At 40.9% G+C, this 19,567-nt stretch overlaps 1 protein-coding gene across 6 annotated transcripts in view; it reads right to left on the reverse strand.

Annotated features, from left to right (window-relative positions):
- Positions 1 to 5,837: 5,837 nt before the first annotated feature.
- CCL28 (C-C motif chemokine ligand 28) overlaps positions 5,838 to 19,567 on the reverse strand; it is a 31,878-nt gene continuing 18,148 nt past the window's right edge. For 4 of the 6 annotated variants that reach the window (XM_010363128.2, XM_030928001.1, XM_030928002.1 and 1 more), the window contains exons 2-3: positions 15,232 to 15,358; positions 5,838 to 8,635 (exon numbers count right to left, since the gene is read on the reverse strand). In XM_010363128.2, coding sequence (XP_010361430.1) covers positions 8,443 to 8,635; positions 15,232 to 15,358 — 320 coding nt within the window. In that variant the 3' untranslated portion in view covers positions 5,838 to 8,442. Of the gene's footprint in view, positions 8,636 to 10,533; positions 10,632 to 15,231; positions 15,359 to 17,777; positions 17,829 to 19,567 lie in introns of all 6 variants that reach the window. The other 2 variants (XM_030928000.1, XM_010363129.2) reach the window with 2 other exon arrangements.

A 19,567-nucleotide genomic window follows, 5' to 3' on the forward strand; every position in this document is an offset into this window, starting at 1 on the left:
ATATTCACTTAACTAGATATTATTAATACCCACATGTGGAATTTCTGGGTCATAGCACAGGTATATGACGAGATAGTGATAGACAGTTCTCCAAAATAATTTTATTAATTTGCACCTCCTCTCACGCATATAAAAGTTCTAGTTGCTTCACATCCTTGCTAACACTTGATTTTTTTTATTTTTATTATTATTATTTTTTTGGTGAGATGATGTCTCGTTCTTTTGCCCAGGTTGGAGTGCAGTGGTGCAATCTCAGCTCACTGCAACCTCCGCTTCCCTGGTTCAAGCAATTCTCCTGCTTCAGCCTCCCGAGTAGCTGGGATTACAGGCATGTGCCACCACGCTCGGCTAATTCTGTATTTTTAGTAGAGATGGGGTTTCTCCATGTTAGTCAGGCTGGTCTTGAACTCCCAACCTCAGGTGATCCACCTGCCTCGGCCTCCCAGAGTGCTGAGATAACAGGGATGAGCCACCATGCCCAGACTAACACTTGATATTTTTATCTTTTAAATTTTAGCCCTTCTGATTGATCCAGGATAACTCTCCAAATAAAGAATCAACAGGGCATCACTTCTTTTCTTCATCTTTTATAATCTCCAAGGCCACTGTGTTCCCACATTCTTTCCAAAACTGACTTTTCTCACAGATTGTGCCATTTGTCTCCACTGTGGCCTGCGTTTAGCAAAGTTGGGCTTCCAGAAGCCATTTCTCCTGTCCTACCTATTGTGCAAAGAAGGTTTTTTAACTCACTGATGCATATAATTATAGCCTGGGAGAAAAATGAGCAGAAATAGAGATAAGTCTGTCTTATAGACAGACTGAGGGCACGAAAAGTCTGATATTAGGAACAGCTTGGAAACACTAGAGCCCAGTCACACTGGCTTAATTTAACATAGTTTCCTAGGCCAGGTCTTGGCAGAATTTAACCCTCAGTAGCCTTCTCATTTTTCAGTAGAAGTTGGTCATCTCAAGAGTGCATCACTGCTCTGTGGTGTTTTGTTTTCATTGTAATTGAGCAAATAAGATGTCACTTGCCTACATATATTTATCAATAAATATTTACTGAGGTCCTACTATGTGCTAGACCTTGGATGAAGAAAGGAGATGCTGTACTGTTTTGATAAGTTTATATAGAGGTAGAATGGCAAGAATATATAGAGGCTTCAATATGCCAGTTAATCAATTATCTATCAGGAATAGTGAGGAAGAGCATAAGCATGGCATTAGGATGGAATGAACTTGGAGTCACCCACATTTACCAGAGGGAAACAATGATTTTATCATTGTAAAAGAAATGTGCTAGAATTGTCAAAAGAACATCAAATTAGCTATGTAATTGTGAAACATATGTCATAGTTCTATTTATTCTGTGATAGTATAAAAATTCAAGTCCGCATGCAGTGGCTCACGCCTGTAATCCCAGCACTTTGGGAGGCCCAGGTGGGCAGATCACGAGGTCAGAAGTTCAAGACCAGCCTGACCAACATGGTGAAACCCCATCTCTACTAAAAATACAAAAATTAGCCGGGTGTGGTGCTGCAAGCCTGTAATCCCAGCTACTCAGGAAGCTGAGGCAGGAGAATCGCTTGAACCTAGGAGGTGAAGGTTGCAGTGAGCTGAGATTGAGCCACTGCAATCCAGCCTGGGTGAAAGAGTGAGACTCTGTCCCAAAAAAAAAAAAAAAAAAAAAAAATTCAGATCTCACAGGGATGCGTACTAATACCACATTTAGGTCATCTTTGTCCTCTTTCTCTCATTCTATAGTTATGCTACATAGAATGAGTGAATGAAGCATTTTAGATTGTCTGCTAGCCATCCCAATTTGGATTGAACTAGTGAAGTTTAATGGCATTACCCAGAAAATCCATTTTCTACAAAATGAAAGATCTTTTTCTTTTCTTTTTTTTTTTTTGGAGATGGAGCTTTGCTCTTGTTGCCCAGGTTGGAGTGCAACGGTGTGATCTTGGCTCACTGCAACCTCCACCTCCTGGGTTCAAGTGATTCTCCTGCCTCAGCCTCCCCAGTAGCTGGGACTACAGGCATGCACCACCATGCCCGGCTAATTTTGTATTTTTAGAAGAGATGGAGTTTCTCCATGTTAGTCAGGTTGGTCTCGAACTCCCAACCTCAGGTGATCCACTCGCCTTGCCTTCCCAAAGTGCTGGGATTACAGACTTGAGCCACCATGCCTGGCCTGGAAGATCTTTTTCAATTCAGATTAAATTGAAAGCTACAATAGCCTTTTTTTTTTTTGAGATGGACTCTTGCTTATTGCCCAGGCTGGAGTGCAATAGTGCAGTCTCAGCTCACTGCAACCTCCGCCTCCCAGGTTCAAGCAATTCTCCTGCCTCAGCCTCCCGAGTAGCTGGGATTACAGGTGCCTGCCACCACGCCCAGCTAATTTTTTGTATTTTTAGTAGAGAAGGTGTTTCACCATGTTGTCCAGGCTGGTCTCAAACTTCTGACCTCATGATCCACCCACCTCAGTCTCCCAAAGTGCTGGGATTACAGGCATGAGCCACTGTGCACGGCCAATAGGCTTCTTATTAAAAGGAGCAAAAACTCATCTACCAACCCAAGGTAGCCACAAACAGAAGCACCCATCAGAAACAGAAAGAAAGCTTAAAAAAAAAAAAATGCCATTGTTAACTGATAGAAAAAGTCATTGCCTACTTTTAGGGATCTGGAGACAGACATTTTGCACTCATTTTGAAGGGCACAGCCCTCCCCAGCAATGCAGTTGACATGAATGGTGTTACTTAAAAATCTTAGAACTATAAACAGCTTCAAATGCACAAGTGGTCATCTCAAGATTTCGAGTGATAAAGGCAAGAATAGTAGGCTATATGAAGAACTTGGGGCCGGGGATGGTGGCTCATGCCTGTAATCCCAGCACTTTGGGAGGCTGAGGCGGGCAGACCCCATCTCTACCAAAAATATAAAAAATTAGCCGGGTGTGGTGCTGTGTGCCTGTAATCCCAACTACTTGGGAGGCTGAGGCAGGAGAATCGCTTGAGCCTGGGAAGCGGAAGTTGTGGTGAGCCGAGATTGTGCCATTGCACTCCAGCCTGGGCAACAAGAGCGAAACTCTTTTTCAAAAAATTGAAAGGGCCCCTGTGATTAAGTCACTATCACATGGATAATTTCCCTATGTTAAGGTCAACTGATTTGTGATCTTAATTACATGTGCAAAATACCTTCACTGCAGCACCTAGATTGGTGCTTGGGAGGTATGTCTATACCAGGGCAGAAAATTTAGGGGTCATCTCAGAATTTTTCCAACTACATTGGTTTTCAATTTTGAAATCTACCTTAGATTCTAGACCAGTTGTTTTCAACTAGGGTTAGAGGAGATTTTTATACTCCTCCCCAGGGGACATTTGGCAATATCTTGAGACATTTTTGGATGTCATCTGGTGGGTAGAGGCCAGAGATACTACTAACCCACCTACAGTATATGGGAGAACCCCCTACAACAAAGAATTGTCAGCTCAAGATGTCAGTAGTGCCAGGACTGTGAAACCCTGCCCTAAACAAAACAGGAAAGACAATTATTACAGTGCAGAGTTAGAATTATCAACATCAGTCATGTAAATGTAAAAGTATAGCTGATGTGACACAAGATGAAACATAGGAGGACAGTGTCATAACACCAAGAGGTTCATATACCCACTGTACAGTAATAGACTGATACATTGAGACAGCAGAGTTTGCAGCAGAGAGTCTAATGATTACATGGTGCTGAGTCAGGAGGTAGGAGAAGATTCTTAAATCTCTGAAGAGTTCTGGGCTGGGGTTTTTAAGAAGATCATGGAAGGCAAGGGGCTGGAAAATTTGGGTCACTGATTGGTCAGGGTAAGGGAGATTAAATCATTAGGATATGGAAATCGCATTCTTTGATGATTTAGCTTCTGGTAGGGTCCTTCAGACCAGCTGACATCAGTAGTTTCATCAGCATGCAGGACCCGAAATAATGTCTCAAAGGGAAAACTTAACATTTCATAATGTTCAAGCTGTTATCTATAGAGCAGTTAAGGGGAACTATAATCTTGTAACAGACTCCACGTAATTCTGAAGCAATAGCCAAACAACTATGAGGAAGGGGTCAGCGAGCAAACTGACCTAATGATTAATGCTGAATGTGCTGCAAGCTTGGATTATTTATGTGTTTCTCACCCTCTCTTCTTCCCTGATTTATTTTATAAAGTTTATAGGAACAGTTTCAATGGGAAGAAAAGGAAAGGAGTACGGAGTATTAAGTACGTCTTACATAAAGACTAATACATAAGCCAGGCGTAGTGGCTCGTGCCTGTGATCCCAGCACTTTGGGAGACCAAGGCAGATGGATCACTTGAGATCAGAAGTTTGAGACCAGCCCAGCCAACATGGTAAAACCCTGCCTGTAACAAAAAATACTAAAACTAGCCAGGTGTACTGACACACATCTGTAATCCCAGCTACTCGGGAGGCTGAGGCACAAGAATCCCTTGAACCTGTGAGGCAAAGGTTGGAGTGTACTGAGATCGTGCCACTGCCCTCCAGCCTGTGTGACAGAGTGAGATTCTGTATCAAAAAAAAAAAAAAAAGAAAAAAGTATTTAAAAAAGACTAATAAATGGAAGACAAGTATATTGTTGAAAGTTACAGAGATAAAGAAAAATAATTGTAATGAAACATCAAGCACTAGGATGAGGAGAAAAAAGGGAAGAGATAAGCAAAGAAATGATACTTTAAGCATTTCATTTGAAATCACAGAAGTAACCACTAGAACTTAAACTTTTAAAAGGATTAAGAAAGCCAGGTGAAGTGGCTCATGCCTGTAATCCTAGCACTTTGGGATGGTGAGATAGGAGGATCGCTTGAGCCCAGGAGTTCAAGACCAGCCTGGGCAACATAGTGAGACCCTGTCTCTACAGAAAATAATAATTTAAAAAAATAGCCAGACATGGTGGCACATGCCTGTAGTCCCAAGCTACTAGGCGGGCTGAGGTAAAAGGATTGCTTGAACTCAAGAGGTCAAGATTGTAATGAGCCCAGATTGCTCCACTGCACTCCAGCCTGGGCAAAAGAGCAAGACCCTGTCTCAGAAAAAAGGATTACAAGATGTTGCCTCAAGGATAGGCCTAGGAATAGGGAGGATAGGCTGGGAGGATGTTATTTTTATTATAAATTCTGCTGTACTTTTGATTTTTTTAATCACACACCTATATGACTTCAATAAAAATGTAACTTTTCAAAAAGAAAACTTAAAGGATTAACCAGGTGATTTACTCATGATATAGTAACAGTATTCACTCTTAGTACAATAATAGTGCATAGTACAGTAACAGTGATAATGTTTTACTAAGCACATGCAATAACCTGTAAAATGTAATTTCTTTAAGAATCTGGTTTTGGCTGGGCGCGGTGGCTCACGCCTGTTATCCCAGCACTTTGGGAGGTCGAGGTGGGTGGATCACGAGGTCAGGAGATTGAGACCATCCTGGCCAACATGGTGAAACCCTGTCTCTACTAAAATACAAAAAATTAGCCGGACATGGTGGTGCGCACCTGTAGTCCCAGCTACTTGGGAGGCTGAGGCAAGGGAATTGCTGGAACCCAGGAGGCAGAGATTGCAGTGAGCTGAGATTCACCACTGCATTCCAGCCTGGTGACAGAGCGAGACTCCATCCCCCCCCCCCAAAAAAAAAAAAAATCTGGTTTCCCAGGCACACTATCTTCAAAGTTTCAATTATTTGCATCGCAGAAAAATCAGTTTTTAAAATATATCATGTAAACCTACTGTCATTCATAGCTACCCAACAACTGTGTAGCATTGCAGATCAAACTAGAAGAAACAAAATGGAAAATAATTAAAGTTACTAGTTGAAAGAATTAGACACCAGTGTTTTGGTATCTCAACTTTTATTAATGTTGGTTATTATGGTTAATTTAAAATTGTGGTTTATTATTTTAAGTTACTCTCATATTTTATGATTCTTTTCTTATTTAAAAGGCTTGTCTCTGCCACTTACTGTGTGATCTGGGCAAGTCATTTTACCTCTAAGCGCCTCAAGTTGCCTCATCCATAAAGTGGAAATATAAATACAAAGCTTGCAGAAATGTCAGGAATATAAATAAATTAAATGCTAAATAGTCAATGAAGGATATTAGGCAAAGGCCAGTTTTGGTGGCATTTTAACCTATGGAGACTCAGTGCCTCTGTGTGTCCCATTATCACCTCCAAGATATCCTGGCAACACCACTGCCTGGGACTAGCCAGCAGGGAGACCCAGGACACCTGCCACCTGAAAAAGTGGCTCCTGCTTTCTATTGGCTTTTTGTGAACACTGGGCTCTTACCTATCTCAAAGCCTCTATGGACAAAAAAGAGGCCAAAAGAGGAATGGCACAATGGTATCAACTCAAACGTGTGAGCCGGGCGCAGTGGCTCATGCCTGTAATTCCAGCACTTTGGCAGGCAGAGTTGGGTGGATCACTTGAGGTCAGGAGTTTGAGATCAGCCCGGCCAACATGGGGAAACCCCGTCTCTGCTAAAAATACATAAATCAGCGGGGTGTGGTGGCTGGGCACCTGTAACACCAGATACTTGGGAGGCTGAGGCAAGAGAATCACTTGAACCTGGGAGGTGGAGGTTGCAATGAGCTGAGATTGTGCCACTGCACTCCAGCCTGGGCAACAGAGTGATATTGTGTCTCAAAAACAAACAAACAAACAAACAAACACAACAAAAACGTGTAAGAAGGGTGGGAGAGGAGCTAGAAGATGCAGACTCCTTGTTTAGGCAGAGCGTAAAATCACCACACAGAGGACCGAACTCTGGGCCCCTAACTAGTGCTGCTCCAAGAACTGACTGCGGGAGGCAAAATGTTCTGGGCAGCAAGGCAGGCTTTTTGTTCTTTTCAGTATGAGAAAATTTCAATTCAAACAATGGTAGCTACTCAAACTAGATGTTTTTAAGTTATATTTAGTTTAAACTTTTCTATTTAGAAAAAACCCCTAATATTTATGAACTCTAAATGACAAAATAAGTATACAAATTCACATAGGAAATTCTTACCAAAAACATTAAACCTGAATTTGATTATAAGAAAATAACTAGGCCAGGCACTGTGGCTCACACCTATAATCCCAGTACTTTGGGAGGCTAAGGTGGGAGGATCGCTTGAGCCCAGAAGGTTGAGACCAACCTGGGCAACACAGTGAGACCCTGTCTCTACAAAAAATAAACAAAATTAGCCAGGTGTGGTGGGTATGCACCTAGTTCCAGACACTCGGGAGGCTGAGGTGGGAGGATTGCTTGAGCCCCAGAGGTTGAGGATTCAGTGAGCTAAAATCAAAATTGTGCCACTGCACTCCAGCCTGGAAGACACAGCAAGACCCTCCCTCAACAAAATAATATTAAAAATTTTTTAAAAAGTCAGAGGAATTTTCTTAGATTGAAAGACATTAAAGAAAAATAACAATTATTTGCAGTATGTATGTCAACCTTGATTGTTTATTGGATTGAAAAAAAACTACATAAAATGCTCTCTAAATAGTTGGGCAAATTTGAATACGGAATATATGAGATGAAATTGTTAATTTTTTAGGTATAAAACTGACAATGTGATTAGGTAGAAACATGTCTTTATTTTAGAGTACATCAAGTTATAACACCAAAAAGAAACTAGGGGTGAAGTGCCATGATGTTTGCAACTTATTTTCAAATGGTTTAGCAAACAAGGTATATTTTAAAAGTTATAATATTTTATATAGAAACACATACAAAGAGAGGAGAGAGAAAGCAAATGTGACACAATATTAACAACAATTAATCTAGGTGAAAGATATATAGATGTTCATTGTACCATTCTTTTAACTTCTCTGTAAGTTTGGAAAACTATAATTAAAAAGTTGGGAGAAGTTATATCTTCTCTTTTTTAAGCTCCTCTTAAAATATTGTATGAAGATAAGCACTATTATTATTATTATTATTTTTAGAGACAGGGTCTCATTCTGTCATCCAGGCTGCTCACTGCAACCTCAAACTCTCCCAGACTCAAGTGATCCTCCCACCTCAGCCTCCCATGTGGCTGGGATCATAGGCAAGTACTATCATGCCAGGCTAATTGTTTTTTTGTTTGTAGAAATGAGGTCTTGCTATGTTGCCCAGGCTGGTCTCAAACTCCGGGACTCAAGTGATCCTCCTGCCTCAGCATCCCGAAGTGCTGGGATTACAGCCGTGAACTACCGTACCCAACCAGCATTATCTTTTCATTTCATCTTCCAGTTGAGTATATTATTGGCTACATTTGCATACCACACAATTGTTCATTTTTTAAAAAACAATATTTTGTTTTGTTCTGTTGTCTACAATAAGGAGAATTCAGATGATAAACTTACAACCAATCATGGCCAAGTCCACTTGAGGAATTGTCTCTGTAGATTCATTTGTAGACTCTCTAATAAGGAGTTTTATGGCCATATGTTTCGTGTTTCCCCTGATGTGCCCTGTTACTGTTCCTCTTGCTGTGGTGTCTCTTCCTGTGGCAAACGTTTCCTTTACCATTTTTCTTGGCTGCTTGCACTTTCATCCACTGCTTAACAGTATGGTTGTGCGGGCTAACACAGATTCTTCTGCGCTTGACATGAAGGCTGTTAGAAAGGGAAGCAAAAGAAAGTCACTGATAGAAAATATATATAAATAACCACTAAGTGACTTACCTGCAGCTCCCACTTTGGGACACTGTATTCCTAGAGACTAAATTCAGACTAAATTTCTGAATTCAGTGTAGAAATGAAGTGAATTCTAAAGCTGAGCACCACAATGTTCAATTTTGACTTCACAAGCACTGCTGCCTGTGGGTCCTCAGATATCAGCAGAGAGTATTAAAAGAAAGAGGAGGAGAAGAAGGAATTGGATGAGGAGCAGGAGGAGAAAAGGAACGAGAAAAAAGAGGAAGAAGAAAGGAGGAAAAGAGACAATAAAAACCAAGTGAAAACAATTATCTTCCTTGACTTCAAGCTTCACCCAACAAAACCAATTCATCCTCACAGCCCATCTCAAACACATCCTTAAGGTTTGTTTGAGGTTTTTCTGATCCATAAGGATTTGTAGATTCTCTCAGTTAGATGCTGTCCTTTTTCTCCTCTGATTCTCAATGAGAGTTACTTACCTCTTTTCTGGCACTTAGTTTATGCTGTCTTTTATCTGAATACTCATCTCATCTCTCCTACTGGAGATAAGTTCCTTGAAGGAGGAATCGTCTAGAAGTTTCTTGAAAAGGCCTTATTCAAAACTTTAATTTAAAACTTAAATTAACAAAACAAAACTAAGATATTCTAGGCATTCATTAACATTTTAATATGATATAGATCTATGACACAGTTCAGAATGTGCTTTCATTTTCATTTTTCTTTTTTTTTTTTTGGTTAGATGGAGTTTCGCTCTTGTCACCCAGGTTGGAGTGCAATGGTGTGATCTCGGCTCACTGCAACTTCTGCCTCCCGGGTTCAGGTGATTCTTCTGCCCCAGCCTCCCGAGTAGCTGGGATTACAGGTGTGCACCACCACACCCAGATAATTTTTGTATTATTAGTAGAGACGTGGTTTTACCACATTGGCCAGGCTAGTCTTGAACTCCTGAACTCAGGTGATCCACTCACCTCAGCCCCCAAAGTGCTGGAATTACAGGCATGACCACTGTGCCTGGCTCATTTTCATTTTTCTATACGAAGTTCTCACAGTGGGCTGGGAGAAGGCTAGGGCAGCATGCACAGTTTCTGGTAACTAGAAGAATTTTTTGTTGAAAAAGATATTGGTGACTTCTAATTTCCCCATGAGGGGTCATCAGCTCTTACCAAATGTCACAAATCCTGCTGCCTCTACATATACAGTATTTCTGTGTCCAGATAAATTGAAACTCCTGACCCTGTTCTTCAGGGAAAAAACAGAGGTGGAGTAGAGAGTAGGCTGCTATTTTTCTAGATAACCTAAGTTGAATCATTATCAGCTAATGTAGGGACTCCTGAAATGGGAGAAAAGTGGGGAGAATGGGGGGAAAGTAACAATGAACTTTAACATAATAAAGCCACCATGTGGGGAATATTAATTTGAAAGAAGTGGAGCATCTTAATAAGAGAACAATATATTCGCTATGTGTATTAGATAGAGAGTCTTCAAAAAAAAAAAAAAACCACCTAATTCTCACTATGGTCGGTTGGTTTGCTATCATAGGAGAAAACGTGGCTGTACCACTGCTGCGTAGGAAACAAAAACAAACAAACAAACAAAAAACTGGCATTGAAGCTCCTACCCTTTCCAAAGGACTAAAACTCTTGCTTCTCCCTGTGATGTCAGAAAGAAACTGAGTAGATAAAGACTTCAGTGACATGCAGGCCAGGCACAGTAGCTCACGCCTATAATCCCAACACTTTGGGAGGCCGAGGCAGGCAGATCACCTGAGGTCGGGTGATCGAGACCAGCCTGGCCAACATAGTGAAACCCTGTCTCTACTGAAAATACAAAAATTAGCTGGGCATGGTTGCATGCACCTGTAATTCCAGCTACTTGGGAGGCTGAGGTAGGAGAATTGTTTGAACCTGGGAGAAGGAGGTTGCAGTGAGCCGAGATTGTGCCACTGTACTCCAGCCTGGGCAACAAGAGGGAAACTCTGTCTCAAAAAAAAAAAAAAAAGAAAAGATTTCAGTGACATGCAGATAAGCCCATAAGTTACACAGGAAAGAGCTAGGATTCAAGTCCATTATGAAAATAAGAGAGATGGCACTCAGGGAGGGGCATTGGCATCGGGGCTGAAGGAGAGAACCAGATGGAAGAGATACAGACAGAGGATTCACAGAGGTGGAGGACCATAGGAAAACACGCAACTAGCATGTGGGCTTTTTCAAAGACTTGCTGGTGACGCAAGCTCCCAATGTAATTCAACCAGGAAAAAAAATCAGCTACCAGAACACAGCTCCCAAATCTGAGATCCTATGATGTTTTAGAATCCTAAAGTTTAAAAACTTCTTAAATCTCTACTTGGATCCCATGTATTTTCCACCAGGATAGAAAGAGATGAAGTAATGTTGGAAAGGGGGCTGGCCTATTCCACATTCCTTCCCCTACTCGCAATTCCATAGTATTCTGATGGGCACCAATCCCCACCTTCCCAATGGTGAGTTTGTAGGTGGAGAGTTTTGACTGTAAGAAGTCATGAGGCCAATCCCTGATTTTTTTTTTTTTCTTAACCCACAGGAGGATAGCTGGAGATAGTCTGATGGATGTAAAGGGGTGGCCCTGCCAGAGAGATTATACCTTTAATATCCCCTAAACTTTATTTCTTTACCCATTCCTCGAAACACAACAACGCCTCACAACCACATCTGAAAAACTACTCAAGCCTTCCAGATAATTCTATTTAAAAACCTCACATTTTCTCACAACAGAAAATGTCTGTTTGATTAAGAATCCTCTGACCTCTGCCCAACATAAACTTTTTCTTTTGAGACGGAGTCTTGCTCTGTCACCCAGGCTGGAGTGCAGTGGCCCGATCTTGGCTCACTGCAAGCTCTGCCTCCCGGGTTCACGCCATTCTCCTGCCTCAGCCTCCCGAGTAGCTGGGACTATGGGTGCCCGCCATCACACCCAGCTAATTTTTTTGTATTTTTAGTAGAGATGGGGTTTCACCGTGTTAGCCAGGATGGTCTCGATCTCCTGACCTCATGATCCGCCCGCCTTAGCCTCCCAAAGTGCTGGGATTACAGGTGTAAGCCACCACACCTGGCCATGATAAACAACTTTTTACTGTATTTATGTTCAGAAACATCCAGAAGCTCATTAATGAAGTCACTGTAGAGGAGTTTGAACAAGAAAACTGCTGTCTCAGGCATCAAAAACTACAATGACCATTTATAAAGTATAAAACAAAGGACCTATTTCTAGGCAGAAAAGAAAAAAAGCCTAATAAGTTTACTATACGTTGATTTATATTAATTAATTGTTATTAGTAATACATGCTACTTCGGAATTATATTTCCAATGTTAGCAATGCTTTCTGCATCCTTTTTTTTTTTTTTTTTTGAGACGGAGTCTCGCTCTGTTGCCCAGGCTGGAGTGCAGTGGCCAGATCTCGGCTCACTGCAAGCTCCGCCTCCCGGGTTTACACCATTCTCCTGCCTCAGCCTCCCCAGTAGCTGGGACTACAGGCGCCCACCACCTTGCCCGGCTAGTTTTTCTGCATTTTTTAGTAGAGACGGGGTTTCACCGTGTTCGCCAGGATGGTCTCGATCTCCTGACCTCGTGATCCGCCCGTCTCGGCCTCCCAAAGTGCTGGGATTACAGGCTTGAGCCACTGCACCCGGCCGCTTTCTGCATCTTAAACACTTTCTCAAATCTTAAAGTCTTTATACCCAGTCAGGGTTAAGGGACTACATTTTAGGTAAGTAAAGACATGCTCCATACTAAACTAATCTGAAAACAAGAGAATCTTTACCTATTTATGTTGAACATCAGGAAACACAACAGAGAGGATCTGTAATTTATGGTTAAAAAATACTACAGAGTTTAATTTTATTTGAGATTAGGTCATAGCAACTCTGTATTTTTTAGCTTTCTTAGCACAGAGGTCAATTTACAAATTATGCTTGAATAAAGTAAATATTTTTGGATCCAAGTGATTGGCTTCCTAGTACCTCTTTAATTAAAATTGAGTCCTTTTTAAAATGAAGACTTATGTTTCTGATTATATTTTGCCTTATCACAGCAAAACATGATTTCTGTTCCTATGCCTTTCAGATCTCTGACACCTGCTTATCCCAAAGAAACATCCCTGAAAATCCTGTTACCAATAGCTTCCCTGGATAACCTCCAGAATCTGTCATATACACCCACAGAAACTTGCTCTGTTTTTTTTTTTTCAAGCCTTTCTGGGAGTCCTATTGGAGCCCTTACAAGCTTCAAACTTCAAGTCTGAGGTGATATATGCCAATGAGGTGGAAGGAATTGAGAGGAGCTGAAAATTTGGAATTTCTCAGAGCAACTGGAGCAGGTTCAGACAGATTTAGTGCAGCTGTGTCCACTCGACACAAATATCCAGCTGTTTCTAACCACCTAAAGCATTGTCTATCCATGGATTGTCTATCCATGCATTGTCTATGAACTTTTTACTCTCCAACTATTATCAACAGTATTCTTTAAGATTAAATAAAAGACTGGTAGAATCTCGGCCAGACATATACCAAGGAGTTTTTCGAAGAAGTTGGGAACTTGGAGCACCCCTCAGAATCCTCACTGGTATGTAGTCCCTGGAGTACCACAGGTGATGCTGGTTCCCAATGACTAAACCACTTGAGCCAATGGAGCCAGGTGGTGGCTTGAACTGAGATGCTGAAGAAATTATCAGTCTTCTCCGTTCTCCCACAAAGACACTCATGCTTAATGCAAGTTTGGATCAAGAATTGTTTCCTCCCCTACATCTGACCCTGAGTGTGATCTTTAAACTTTATTCGATCTCAGAACCGTTGAGAATCTTACAAAACCTATGGACCTTCTACAAATGCTCACAGGTTCATACACAAAAATTTCAGGAAGTTCACAGCCCCTAACCTGTTGAAAGTCTATCAACAGACATCTTACAAACTCTTCCTCTGAACTTTTAAGAACCCTTATCTTGGAGCAGTTTTTCCTCAAAATTGAATAATGGATAAATCCCTCTGAAAGGGGGTAAAATATATTTCAAGTTCCAGAGATCTTAAATCATTAAGATGATCTGCAGAACCCAGCTGGATAAAGAGTCCCCTGGAGACTCTAGGCAGACAGAACCCATTTTGTCACCACTGCATCCCCAGCATATAGAACAGTGCTTGGCGCATAATCATTAATTCATTAATATTTGTTGAATTCACTGAAAGAATAAGGTTTCTGAGTGACTCGGGAACTCAGGCATAAGCAATGGGTTTATTTATAGCCCAAATAAAGGAGCACCAAATGACTCACTAGCATCATCTGGAGCCACAAATGGTGTTAAAACCGGCATGCCAGGGAGATGCCTGATACTCAGATGCAGTAGAGTTTGGAGAGGCATTTTATGGTTAGTCCCACCACTGCTTTAGAATGACATTGGAGGTATACAGCTGTTCCGAACTAAGAGACCCGGGTTCACATCCCGTTTCTGCAATTCATGAGCTGTACACAAGTGAACCATGTAACCTAAGTCGCAGCTTTCTCCTGTGCGTGATCAGGAGATCATTTATGCTTTTCTCACAGCATTGTTGTCAGAATCTAGATTTACTAAATACCAATGCAGTTCAGATGTTGGAGCCTCCATAGAGATGTTAAGTACATATACAAACAAAGCTTTTAATAACTGAGCCAGGGGCAGGGCTGGGAGGTTTCATCATGAGCCAACACCACAGAATCAAAAGCAGAGATTGGATTGGCATTTGTGATTGGATTGCATATAGCACTGTGACAGGTATAGATATTTACATGCTTCTTTTTGAAACTTTTCTTCTGTTTTTGCCTTTTTGTTCTTGTGGTGGTGGTTTTTTGAGACAGGATTTAACTCTGTCACCCAGGTTGGGGTGCAGTGCTATGATCACGGCTCACTGCAGCCTCAAACTGGGCTCAATGATCTTCCCATCTTAGCCTCCCAAGTAGCTGGGACTGCAGGTGCATGCCACCACGCCTGGCTAGTTTTACAGTTTTTCGTAGAGATGAGGTCTTGCCATGTTGCCCAGGCTGGTCTTGAACACCTGGTCTCAAGCGACACCTCTGCCTTGGCCTCCCAAAGTGCTAGGATAACAGGCATAAGCCACCACACATGGCCTACCTTTTTGAACCTTATAATATGCTCCTGATGAATTCAGAAAGTAGAAATGACAGCAACCCATATACTGGAAAAGGTTAAAAGCCATGAAATATAACAGAGTCATCTTTTGTTTGGGGTTTTGTTTTGCTTAGGAAAGTCATGAACACTTTTTGGTGACTGGGGGAATTTAGTGCTAACCACAGCACTACAGGGTGGAAGTAGATGGTGCACTGGTATGGGGCTCAGGACATCTTTGGACAGAGAGACTATGAATTTACTCCAGGGAGCCTGGGGCCTAATGGACAGAATATTTACTCTTCCCTCCCTTGTTTGGATGACTGTTTGTATGTTGTAACCAAGCACAGCCTTTCCAACCTATTATTCGATGGTCAAGGAAATAATCATTGTGCAGGTTTAGACATCCTGGCTGAAGAGCACTCACATGACAGCAGCCAAGTCACAATCCCCATCAGCTCTCTGGATGCGACACATATTCACTCTTTCTAGAAGCCTTCTGGAAATGTGATGTGAAACCTCCGTGCAACAGCTGGAGGCAATGGGAAGTATGGCTAAAAGAAGAAAAGAAAGAAAATGTTAAGTCTTAACCGTTTATAGAACACTGGCATGGTTCTCATTTTAAAGATTTCAGAGAAACAGAATGTTAATCCACACAAACAAGGGGCAAACATGACTTTGTGAATATAGACTTGGGGCAGGACATGTCCCCACTTTCTGGAATTTAAGCTATATTTGTGAAAGAGAAAATGTAAATTTAGGCAAAGACACAAAACAAGTGAAAGAGATGAAAAGAATTACAGACAAGGATTCTAGTGGTACTGCAAACTGATCAAAGATGAAAGGAGTTAGGTCTGCACAGTGTTTCATGCATTTTGGAACTGGAAAAGTATCATTTGTTCAGCAAACATTTATTGATTGCCCATTCTGTGACAGGCCCTGAGCTCTACATTCAAAGTTGAAATAAACAAGGCATAATCTGTCCTTGTGATGCTTAGTAGTGCAGTGGGAGGCAGGCCATAAACAAATAATCCCAACACAGTAAAATAAGTGTTAAAGAGTTATGTTAAAAGTTATGGGATTACACATGAAAAAAAGCCAGATTTAAAAGGCCATACTGTATGATTCCCTTTATATGAAAGATCCAGAATGGGCAAATCCATAAAGACAGAAAGTAGATTAGTGGTTGCCAGGGGCTGGGGGGCTAAGGGATGGAGAGGGACGAATGAAAGGAGGGGACAGGGAGTGACTGCGAACAGGTACAAGATCTCTTTTTGGAGTGATGGAAATGTGCTGGAATTAGATATTGGTAATCGCACAGTTCTGTGAATATATTGAAGACCACTGATTTTTTACTTTAAAATGGAGAATTTTATGGTGTGTGAATACCAGTTGTTCCTACATTTATTAATGCATTTATTTCCTAAAACTAATTGCTTCTTTCTTTAGCTATGCTGTGCTGCCTAAGTCAAACTCTTAATATCCTGAACAAGGTATTGGGTTTATCCACGTATCCACCCATTCATTCATTCACCCATCTCACTATATGCGAATCACTATGCTAGACCCTGAAGGTAGAAAGATGAAGAGTTACTAGCCTTAAAGATTAGTTGTGACCCAAGCAACTCTAATAGGAAACGTACTTTCAGAAGCATGGTAGCAATTAAGAATCACAAGAAAATCTGTGTATTTAGGAATTTGAGTTATCTGAGTGCTGATATGAATTCAGTCTTAAGCCCGAAGGGTACCGGGGACCTATATATATACTTAGTAAAATAGATTGCATTTCTCAAATATTAATATAAACATAGGATGGGCTCAGCGGGAGATCACTTGATCTAAGTCAGATTAACATAAAAAGGCAAGAAGCAGGCCAGCATTTATTACATGTTAGTAGGTGCAACTAGTGCCCTCCAGAGGAAGCAGAAAATATAAGAGGCCAGGAAACAACTTTGGAGAGAACACGGGAAGTTAGGCAATGGAGAATGTAAACTGGGTAGTTCCGAATAGGGCAACTCTAAAATTCTGTTAGGTAACATCGCCCCCTAGAGGTTCCCTCCTGCAGCCTCCTGTCAGAATATTTCCATTTTTAAAAAGCCATCAGCTACTTCCATTTATTTCAATTATGACTCCAGAATTTCCATATAGGAGAGATTGTGGTGTGTCAATTAGGCTGAAAAAGATGATTATGTGACATTTCTTCAGCATTTACATAGTTTTGTTCAGATGATACTGAACAATGGTTGTTGGAGAGGTTGTTGGGGAGGCAAGCTGATAAGAGATCAGGGAGGCCAAAACCTGTCTGCAAAGACCACCTTGGTCAGGAATATAATGAAAAATAATCAGTTTATGTTCCAGAATTGGAGTTCACACAAACACAAACCTGTATGATGGAGAAGGGGTTCCCCTGAAGAGAAATATGTGACTATTACTGAAAATAAGAGAAGTCTTGCAGAGTGGGCTTGATAAAGCAACAGAGTCCAGAGGTATGAACGAGCAAGGATCGGAGGTATGCTGCAAGACTGCCTGATCCACCCCCAGCTGCCTCCCTAACCCCTCCTAGAGGTGTTCCCTTTGCTTTGGGAAGGACAAAGTCCAGCAGATCCACCTGGGAATTTCTCTGAAAAGTGATTTGTGAGATCAGCAGATGCGTTGCCCAGCTGGCCTGAGAAGCAGGCACTGAGGTTAGCTCTCTGGAGGAAGTGGGCAACCACCAGTGGGTTTCAAATGGATCCAGAGCAGCTGCCCAACAGAGGAACCACAAAACTGGGAGTAAGGTTTCTGATTATGCAAGGGATCAACCCTCCTACAGTATCAGACCAACTTCCCCCAGACTCTTAGAGGGAAAGTACCCCTCTCCAGGACCCACTTTGAGAATTGTCAAGAATATTTGGATTAAGAAGTCCTGCAGCAACTTTGTAATTACTGCCAGGCAAGAAAGTGGGGACCCGGAACATCACAATTTCTACTCACCAGCCAGTGAAGCCCAGCGTATAGGAGTTCCATGGGTAGCATCTGATGTGTCTATGCAGTGAATTGAAATCAGTATTTAAATCATACTTGAATCAGTTTGCTCTGGCACTTTTGAGATTGTATCAACTCTTGCTCCATTAAAAATAATGGTGTGCTTCTGTAGAGTGTGTGTGAAAGAAAGTAGGGGGAAAATATTTCTAACAAAATAGAAAATGTGGCAAGGGCTATGTGATAAACAGAATGATATCTGGAACACTAAAAGGCAGAAGCAATAAATTATAACATAGAGACTTAGGTTCATCTTTATCAAGGTGGTGGCATTTGAGCTGAAAACTTGAAAATGGATAGAATATGAATAGGGCAGTAAATATAGAGGAGACAGTGGGTGTAAAGATACAAATGTGGAAAAAGGCAGATTCATGCCAATTTGATTGGAATATAGAATTTATGAATGTAAGTTGTAGGAGGATGACATGAAAAGCATTTTGAGACCAGACAGCTTTATATTTTATACTAATAACATAAGTTCAGTAACCTTTTTCTATGGAAACTTTAAAAATCAAGACATGATAATTCACCTAAACTAATACTTCTGTGGAAATGTAGATATGAATAAATAAATGATGATTTTACTACTATTCTCCTTTCCTTGTGAAACATTTCAACACAGAGGAACTACCAAGAATAATAAAAACACCTATATACTCATCACCCAAATGTTATTAATGTTAAATATTTTCCATATTTGCCTTCAGTCTTATTTTTAAGTAACTGTTTCCAGTACTTTACTGTAACAAGCAAGGCTACAACAAACGTCCTAATGATAACAGACATTTATTGAGTTCTTACTCTGTGCCAGGCACTAGTGTAACTGCCATGTGTGAATTAATTTATATAATCTACACAGCAACTATATATAGAAGGAAGTATATTAATCACCATTTTATAAATGGGTAATAACATAGAGAAAAACTATATAACTTCCCCGAGATCAAAGGACCAAGAAATAAATGGTGGGGCTGGAATTTGAATATGCGTTCTGGCACTTTTTAGACCTTTTGGTTACACTTTATTTATTTATTTATTTTATTACAACTAAGATCTGAAAAATATTGTCTTCCCATTCATAAATATGGAATTATCTCTCTAGCTACTCAGATTTTCCTGGTCCTCCAAGATCTTTACAAAAAAAATGATACGTAAGTCATGCTGCTATAAAGACACATGCACACATGTTTATTGTGGCACTATTCACAATAGCAAAGACTTGGAATCAACCCAAATGTCCATGATAGACTGGATTAAGAAAATGTGGCACATATACACCATGGAATACTATGCAGCCATAAAAAAGGATGAGTTCGTGTCCTTTGTAGGGACATGGATACAGCTGGAAACCATCATTCTCAGCAAACTATCGCAAGAACAGAAAACCAAATACCGCATGTTCTCACTCATAGGTGGGAAGTGAACAATGAGATCACTTGGACACAGGAAGGGGATCATCACATACCGGGTCCTATTGTGGGGAGGGCGGGGGGAAGGATAGCATTAGGAGATATACCTAATGTAAATGACGAGTTAATGGGTGCAGCACACCAACATGGCACATGTACACATATGTAACAAACCTGCACGTTGTGCACATTGTACCCTAGAACTTAAAGTATAATTAAAAAAAAAAAAGTCTTAGGACACAGAGGTCAGTGAAAACCTTAACTGGTGGGAATGGAGAGAAAACAAACTGAGATAGCATTTTAGAAGACATAAGTTAAAAAAAGAAAAGTTTG

Source organism: Rhinopithecus roxellana, chromosome 3, assembly GCF_007565055.1.
Source record: "Rhinopithecus roxellana isolate Shanxi Qingling chromosome 3, ASM756505v1, whole genome shotgun sequence".
Taxonomy (NCBI): Eukaryota; Metazoa; Chordata; class Mammalia; order Primates; family Cercopithecidae; genus Rhinopithecus; species Rhinopithecus roxellana.